This window comes from Uranotaenia lowii, chromosome 3 (genome assembly GCF_029784155.1).
Source record: "Uranotaenia lowii strain MFRU-FL chromosome 3, ASM2978415v1, whole genome shotgun sequence".
NCBI lineage: Eukaryota > Metazoa > Arthropoda > Insecta > Diptera > Culicidae > Uranotaenia > Uranotaenia lowii.
The window spans coordinates 227,034,630-227,043,907 of record NC_073693.1 but is presented as its reverse complement, the minus strand read 5'-3'; the positions used below and the strand labels follow the sequence as shown (position 1 = coordinate 227,043,907).

The window sequence follows — 9,278 nt, the reverse complement described above, 5'->3', positions numbered from 1 at the left end:
TATTTGCGGCATCTCGGAGAGAGAGAGGTTAGAGTTCCGCTTGAAACTACCGGCAACTCTCTTTGTCGTCTCAGCGGCTTCCGGTTTTCGATTTCCCCCCGATCCAGACTTCCTGGCTGTTAACAAACGTTCCCCAAACATTTTAATTACGTTTGTAACGGTTGATTTGGCAACTTTAAGCGATTTTGCCAGCTTTGCGTGCGAATAGCTCAGATTTTCGCGATGCGCGAGCAAAATTTTGATACGCTGCTCTTCTTCCTTGCACGGCATTTTGACAACTGAAGAGTGAATTCCAAAAACAAAATAGGAGCAACATTCTACACACACACACACCTTCAAAATGAGGGGGTTTAGGTATTTAAATGCAAAATTGAAAGAAATACGTCAAGTTGATATTGACCAAATTTTGACCGTATCACCCTTTAGAACCGTGCTAAAACTATAACCATACACCTACAACACGCCTAATTAAATGTGCATCAAGATCAAAATCAAACACTTCCTACTGAATACACAACTTAGAGACCGACAAAAGTTTTCGAACTTATACGGTTTATGTTCGCTGAATAAAAAAGAAGAAAAAATGATTTGCATGCGTCTTAGCATGTTTTTTTTTCTCACAAAGAGTTCAGAATCCTCAAAATAGTAATGTATACAACCAGTTAAGAAAAGTAGATTTCTCAGCACAAGACGTAAATTCGCCAAGTTTTTCAACGAATTGCATACTGAATTTTGTCAAATTTGAAACATTCCTAGGATATATCACGAGCCGTCTTTAAATAAGTTAAAAATAATAATACTTGTGTCTGTATTTGACCCATAATGAATGATCTGCTTCAATTGAAGTACACTTTTCACAAAAAATGGAAACATTTCATTTTCCAAATGTATGTAACATCTGTGCAAAACAATCACTCGTTTTTTTTCCTGTTCTAATTGGTTGTTCCAGCCAGAGTCTCCCGTCATCATCCGGCTCTCGGTAACTTCAGGACAATTTCCTCTGCCACCAATAGAAGCTAGAACTAGAACAGCAACACTTGGCCCCGGAAGCGAATTCCCGGAACTCATGTTCTTTTGCTGCCACTACTCCACTCCCTCAGGGCACCCAGGCAGGACAGGAGAAACCTTTTCCGGTCAGACAGCAACAACTTTTTACCATTTCACTTATCCTTTTCCTTTTAATTTGTTCTCGCCCCTGTGCCATTTCAGCAGTGAGGACTGTACTCGAAAAAAATGTAGCACAAGCTTATGTTTACGATTCGGCTTCAACATATTTTTTTTATCAAAATAAATCTAATTAGGATTTCAAATGAAATCCTACCAGGGTGGTAAAAAGTGAATGTGAATTGAGGACCAAAGATTGAATTCAATATATTCTAACATAAGAACCTACAACAGTTAAAACTAAGGTTGTTTAGTAATAATTTAGAATTTTTTTACATTTTAAAACAAATGCGATAATCTTGAACGCAAATTAACGAGAGATTAAATAGTTATTAGTAATTAAAAAAAGAGAATCAAATTGCCTAAATCAATACCAACTGTTTGAATTGGAATCCCTGAATTGAAATTTAAAGTATATTTAAAGTAAAAATGAAATTCATTATTTAACCTTAAGCCAAAATTTTGCTAATAAATTCTCAGAAGCTTGGTTCTGTGATTAGAAACAACTTTAATTCAGCAAAAAATCACATAGATGAAAGTAAAAATTGATTGGTTCAAGAAAATACAATTCCCGTCTAATTGAAGGGATGAACATTTACAAAAGTCACTTAGCTTATTTTATATTTTGCAGAGATAAATGTTATATCACAAGATAGGTTTACTGAAATTTTCCTTCATGCATTCAAAAGTAAAATAAAGAAAGTTCTGCATTTTTTCCGAGTACAGTCCTAAGGAAGGTATCAGAAACGTGTTGTTCAGCTGGGCTCGGTCAGTCAGCACCACTTCCTCTATATCCGGAAAGAGAGATTTCCGAGCCGGGTTTTCCTGGGACCATTCTGGAAGTGCCCGGAGAAGGGGAGCGATGGTTTCGTGACTGCCCACCAGGTCACGAAAACCATTCTCATTGTTGTTCTCTGCTCGGAGAGCGCGTTTGTTCATGTTAAATTTAGAGCTACATTTTGTTTCTCAACTCTAATAAATAATTCCTGTACTTTAACAACAGAGAACTTTTCTTTTAACTAAATCTTTTTTGAAGCTTGCTTTAAGAATCGAAAAGAAACGGATCAAATAGGCATCTGTTACATATGTCGAAACTAAATGTTCCCCGATAAATTAAAAATGCAGTCCAGTTGTGTAGTCTCGACGAAGCTTAATTAGAGTCACCTCAATTTGACGCAAGCGAATAGCAATTTGTAGAAAGTTAGCAAAAAGAGCCGTCGTACAACTTTTCCACTATGCACACTGGAAATAAATTGGCGCCACATTTGTGATGAGTGTGTAAGAATCACCTTGGTCCGATCGTAATTTGCCAGCATTATCTTGCTACTAGTGCCACCTACATTTCAAACCGGGGAACGTATCATGGTCGAAATTCAATGTTGCCGTTAAACGAGTTTCCTTTGTATTTGAACAATAGCGAGATACTCTTTTGTTTGAACCAGATCCGGTCTTGTCTTACTAATTTACTCCATTCGAGTAGAGAACGTCGAACGAGTCGGCAGGTCGCGCCTTGTATTCTTTTATCTTTTGTGCTACTGAGTAGGATCATAGAACGCGTGAGGACTAGGTAAATTCTTTTATAAAAGTGCTTTGGTTGGTCTGTCACTAATCTGTTTTTGGGATGCAGGATTCTTTATCCCGCTATAAGTGGGTCCAAGTCCGGAGCTACATCCGCTGGTCACGGAAGTTGGGCGTGAAGACGCCACTCGAGCTAAACGCTACAAAGCTCGAAAGCAGAGCACCGTTTGCGCACACCGCTTGTCGACTCGGACCGGGATCGGAACGGGATTTCTGATCCATTCAACGGCTTTCGACGATTCCCTCGTAGTATCGACCGCCGGCCAGAAAGGGACGCCTAGCGGACGCCATTTTGTTCCCGCTCCACGTGGATTCGCCATTGTCCACGAGGCAAGTTGCTGGTGCAGTCAATCCTATTCCGACTGCCAGTGACACCCGTCCAGGCCGTGATAATTCGCTGGTGCAGTCAACCCTTTTTCCGGCTGCCAGTGGTTACCGCTGGTGCAGCCAACGTTTTTCCGACTGCCAGTGTACGCTGTCTAGACACGCTGGTGCAGTCAACATTTTCCCGGCTGCCAGTAACCCGTCCTCGAGGATAACGCCCGCTCAATCGACATCCGGAGATCCCGCTCAAAAACAAACAGGTCAGACCTAACCAAATGTTTAGAGTTTCAGCTAGGGCAAAAACTTTGTCAAAAATTATTTTTAATCAAAAATCTTCTAGGGGCCCCTTTAAAAATTAGGATGAATACAAAAATGTTGAAAAGTAGCTTTCTTGTCATTGATTTTTGAAACCGGAAAACGTTCTCTCCTCGATATTTTCTTTTGCTCTTATTATTGTTTATTAGAATAAAATCAACGGATCATATGTAGATCCTAATGATAACTTAATAGTAGATAATAACAATACAAGATAAAAAATTAGCACAGGTCTATACTGTTCTTGAAACAGTTAAAATTTTTCTCCGGAACACGTTCCTCGAAACATCGAAGTCGAAATGCTCAGAAAAGCGATTGAACGTTTTCAATATGCCGATAAATGCGCTGTTCGCTCCGTAGTTGTTGAGACGAATAGGTACATAGAGCTGCAAAAGCTGGTTTCTCAATCCTCGGGTCGCACGCTGAGAGGAATGGCCTCCAGCAAAACGGGACAGTCGACTCTGGACGTTAAGAGATCAGCAACAACTAGAGCGCGCGTAGCGTTTCTGCGAGCTTGAAGCGTATCTAGGTTTATGAGGCGGCAGCGATTCTCGTAACTTGGTAAACGGAACGGGTCTTGCCAGTTCAGATGACGTAGGGCATACCGCATGAAGCGACGCTGGATGGCCTCGATTCGTTCAGCCCCATTCTGGTAGAAAGGGCACCAAACAGCTGAAGCATACTCGAGGATGGAACGAACTATACAGCAGTAAAGACTCTTCAGGCAGTACACGTCTTTGAAGTCTTTGGCCATGCGAAATAAGAATCCGAGGTTTCTGGATGCTTTGTCGACGATGTAGTTTGTGTGAGTCTTAAACTCCAGCCGTTGATCGAGAATAACGCCCAGATCGTTGATGTGGTCCACCCGAGAAATGATTCCGTCTCCGAGAGCGTACTCCGCATAAAGAGGGTGTCGCTTACGAGAAAATGATACGACCGAGCATTTACTGCGATTCAGGGGCAGGCAGTTCAGGTCACACCATTGAGCAAACACAATGAACTGCTGCTGCAGGAAATTGATGTCCTCTTGGCCGTTTATGGTGTGAAAGAGTTTCAGGTCGTCGGCATATGCAAGTTTTTTGCAGTCAAGGAGCGAGAGTACGTCATTAAAATATATCACGAAAATTAGTGGTCCTAAATGACTTCCTTGAGGCACGCCGGAGCAGGCAAGAAAATGATTTGAAAAGGAGTCACCAATACGAACGGATAACTTTCGACCTGTTAAGTAACTATGGAACCAGTGCAAAAGGGATCCACAGAAACCCAGACGTTCCAGCTTTGCGATAGCGATATCGTGGTTCACCTTGTCGAATGCAGCAGAAAGGTCAGTATATATGGCATCAGTTTGGGTTCTCATAGCAAAGCTGTCTTGCACAAAAGATGTGAAGGTGAGTAAGTTGGTAGTCGTGGATCGTTTAGGCATGAACCCGTGTTGATCATTGGAAAGTTGGTGCTTGAAGAACGAATTAATAGGATCCAGGATAACCAATTCAAACAATTTGGCCATCGCGCATAGAGCTGAAATTCCGCGGTAGTTGTTAACGTCTCTCTTGTCACCCTTCTTTTGAACAGGAAACATGTAGGCTTCCTTCCATAGTGAGGGAAAGATTCCAACATCCAGCGATGATTGGAAAATATGCCGAATAGGAAACAGCAAAAGTGGCATAAAACGCTTCAAAAAAGTAGCAGGTATACCATCCGGGCCCAAAGATGTAGAGTTTTTCAGCTTAACTGTCGCTTTCGATATGGATGCATCGTCGATTGTGATACCGTTAAACGAAGAAGGTGTAGGCAATATATTTCTCACAGCTCTTGCCAGTTGCTCAGGAGAAATGGATCCAGTTGTAAAAATGCTGGAGAACTTCTCGGCAAATAGATCACAAATTTCGGGATCAGAGTTCCCTGTGTCGCTGTTCAGGAACATTTGAGACGGAAGCCCTGATTCTCTCCGCTGATTTTTCACGTGCTGCCAAAAAGATTTCGGACTGCTCTTGAAATTCTGTTGTAACCGATTAATATAATTCTGGTAGCTACGCTTAATGGCTTTCTTATAGGCAGAATTCAATTTGCGATATTTGTCCTTAGTGTAGAGGGACTTGTGTTTGTTGTAGTTGCGTAGTGCGCGCTGCTTAGCCGTCTTAAGTCTACGAAGACTTCCAGTAACCCAGGGGGTCCGTAGATTGGTAGCCGTGCTACGTTTCGGCACATGGCGATCGATGATATAGTTCAGGATGTTCGCAAACGTCTCGGCAGCTGCGTTGGGATTAGAAAAATCGAGCTCAGCCTCCCAATCAATGGATTGCAGGACGAGGGATATGGCTTCGAAGTCAACGTTCTTAAAATCGTGATAGAAAGACGCAGTTTTCTCTTCTGAGCCAAGTATTTTAGTGATATCGAGTGAAATCACTAAGGCTGGATGATGCGGGACAGTTTTAACCAGAGGAGCAGGAGCAGATTCGATCGTCGGATTCTTGATCCCTTCGTTCACGAAGCAGAGATCAAGCATACGGCCGTTTTCATTTTCAATTTTGTTGATCTGTCGTAGAGTCGCGGTGCTCAAGGAGTCAAGGAAGATATTAGAGGATGCTGAGAATGAAGAACGAGCAGGATCCGGAAATAAAAAGCCGCTTGGGGAGGAGCACCATTTCAAACCGGGTAGATTGAAGTCGCCGATGATGAGTATGTCGTCTGCCGGAGAGCAAATCGAACTTATTTTAGAGAGGCAGAGCGAAAAAGATTCAGCTAAAGCCAAGTCTCCAGAACGGTCAGGGGGCACGTACACTACGCACAAATAAAGTTTCCGATCTCCGAAATCAATGCGAATCCAAACAAGTTCTAAGTTGGCCCAGGAATCGTCTTCAATTGGCTTAGCTGGAAACGTAGATTTCACGGCGAGTAACACTCCACCACCAGTAGACTTTTTGCTGTTACGAGGACTACGGTCGCAACGGAACACTGCGTAATCTGGGCCGATAATTCTTAGTATCATTTCGCTTTTTATTCTGCCCTTCAAGTAAAAGAGTAACTCGACCAATAGTTTCCATATTCCTCCTAAAGTCACGTACATTCGAATGTTGTTTTAGCCATTTTTTCAAAAAAAAACCCGCCTTGTGCGAGTCTCACGCCGGAAGTAACGCGTACCTTCAGCCTTCCTTGACTGGAAGTGGCGCCCTTAACAAAGCTGATGGTATTGTTGGCACAATCAAATTCGTTACAAATTTGGCGCCCAACGTGGGGCCCTTAGATAACGTGGGTGGAATTGGTTTATTGGTAGAATCAACAAGAAAAGCTAGTTTGAAGTCGATATTGATATTTTTGAAATCGTGAGAGTTGAACATTTTTTTTAGTGATTTGAGTATTAGGGTCAAGAGACACAAAAAGATCAATCCATTTACAAAGGCATTTTAGGTTTTAGTTTTGCGTTCAAAATTTGAGGTATATTGTAGGTTATTCTTGTTTCTATTCTTAAAAGGCCATTCATTTTCAATTTAATTTAACTTTCCAAATATTTCATTAAACTAACAACTTTCTTTTTTTAAATTTAAACAACAATGAATCAATATCAGATAAATCCTAAAGATTTGGAAGAAGATGAACTCGCGTATGAGTTACTTCTTCGAAATGAGACCCCTCAAGGTTCGCTTGAGAGTCAGCGTCGCCTATTGCAACAATTGTTGCAACAGGATTATAACAGAGGTCCCAGAATAGTTACCGACCGCAATATGGAGGCAGACATGCAGGTGGTGCCTCATAGGTTACAAGATCTAGGACAACAATTGGCTGTTGGTCCGACCCGAGCTCTTTTTACCCGTTTGGTACATTACCATATGCGAGTGATTCGATACGCACCCCAGAATTCAACTCAGGAAACTAATAAGAAACTTTTGTTAGATTTGTTGGCTAGACTGTTCAAAGAATATTTTGCTTCTAAAAAGACTGAAAATCCAGTTACTATTCCTCCTGAGATAGACTTAACGCGGTTGACTGAGTTCAACGTTAAAACCGCTCCTGATTTAGACACCCGAAAAAACTCCACCGAGCTGGATGAAGCTCGTGGAAAATTTCTTGGGTTTGATGTAGACGTCGAAGCAGAAGGCGCGGTTGGGGGAGAATGGGAGTTAACGAATAAGGAAACCAAAAACGATAATATAGGGACACCTGCTAGAAATCTTGGGGCTATTCCGAAAAAAATAACGTTTAAACCAGGTATTCATACTCTTCCACCAGACCAATGGAACCGACTCGGAATAACACCTGGGTCTTTTAAAGGAACTCCGGTAGGGCAGTTCGATGGAAAAAGGCATGAAAGGAAGGTCGAAGATTTTACCACAGAAATTCCACCAGCGAAGGGGCGATTTGAAGATTGTGAACAGCTTACAAAGGGAGCAAAGGAGGGCTTTAAAAATCCGCAAGAAAGAGTTGTAAATTCATCGAATTTTTCTCTGCAAAGTGGGGGTAAGACGGTTAAACAGCCAGAAAACGTGTCCGCCAGCGAATATTTACATGTGTCAGAGGTTCAAGCAAATGTGGAGTTGTACATGGATCAACTTCTTAAGCAGAAACAAGAAAAGAAAGATTTTGATTTCGAGGGTATGACCCGCTCGTTTGAAAGGTGCGATTTCAAAGAGCATCAAGCTAGTAGTATTCCCATGGTTGACGACCAACAGAAACATCAAACATTCGTAAATTCTCGTTTTCCTCGTAGATTTGATCCCACCCCACCTTTGCAATTGTATAGTTTGCGATCGGAGCCCGTTCCGAATTTAGCGTTCCCCGATCTTTCTCAGACCGAACATTTTAGCCGAAATCCCTTTTCGAACAATCCACCCCTCGGGTTATCTTATCAGTGCTTTTCTGATCATGGTTCAGGCATGGCCTCTCCCGTCCCAGAACAAAGCCGATCTGATTTTCATAGAAGGTACATGAATCCGATGAGGTTTTCTCGTCAGCACCCACACCAACAGTGTAGTATTATCGAGAAATGGCCGAAGTTCACCGGTGACAATAATTTGGTCCCAGTTACTGATTTCCTCAGACAGATTGGTATCTTGTGTCGATCCTATGCGATTGATCCTCAAGATCTTCGTATGCACGCTCATTTACTTTTTAAGGATAGTGCTTATGCTTGGTACACTACCTACGAAGAGAAATTCACTTCGTGGGAAATGTTGGAAGTGTGTTTAAAAATGCGATACGACAACCCCAACAGAGATCGTATGATAAAAGAAGAGATGAGAAGCCGTAAGCAGAAGCCTAATGAGCTGTTTTCAGCCTACCTAGCTGATCTTGAAATGTTAGCCTCTCGAATGATTCGCAAAATGACTGAAGCCGAGAAATTCGAAATAATTGTTGAGAATATGAAGCTATCATATAAACGACGATTAGCCCTGGAAACAATAACCTCGATTGAGCATTTGGCTCAATTATGTTTCCGATTTGACGCCATAGAAACCAACTTGTATTTTTCCCATTCCCCTAAAGCACCAATCCATCATGTAGATTATTCAGAAATGGACCTCGAGGAGCTTCCTGAAGAAGATTCAATAGGAGTGTGTGCTTTGCAAGACCGTCCTTACAGGAAAAAAGAGAATATAGTTAAACCCTCGGAGAAAGTACGGGAAAATCCAATTAAACCACCGAACTCCTCGGTAAAGTGCTGGAACTGTTCGAGATCCGGTCACTTTTGGAGGGAATGCGATCAAGTTAAACGCGTGTTTTGTCATATTTGTGGGTTCATGGATACCACGGCTTCTGCGTGTCCTAACCGTCATTTTAGAGAGTCGAAAGAAGCAGTCCAAAAAAAACGAATAGAGGAGGTTGAGTCCAGGAATCCCTCAACTCCAGAATCTGCCAGGATTCCGCATTTCTCTTGTTTTAATCAAATTTTTGAAATCCGC

At 41.9% G+C, this 9,278-nt stretch overlaps 1 protein-coding gene across 1 annotated transcript; it reads right to left on the bottom strand.

Moving 5' to 3' along the window:
- Positions 1-3,784: 3,784 nt before the first annotated feature.
- LOC129753142 (uncharacterized) lies at positions 3,785-6,370 on the bottom strand. The gene is made up of 2 exons (XM_055748941.1): positions 5,077-6,370; positions 3,785-3,906 (listed from the first exon to the last, which is right to left on the bottom strand). Exons 1-2 carry the CDS (start codon positions 6,368-6,370, stop codon positions 3,785-3,787), a joined length of 1,416 nt encoding a protein of 471 aa, XP_055604916.1.
- Between the last annotated feature and the right edge of the window lie 2,908 nt (positions 6,371-9,278).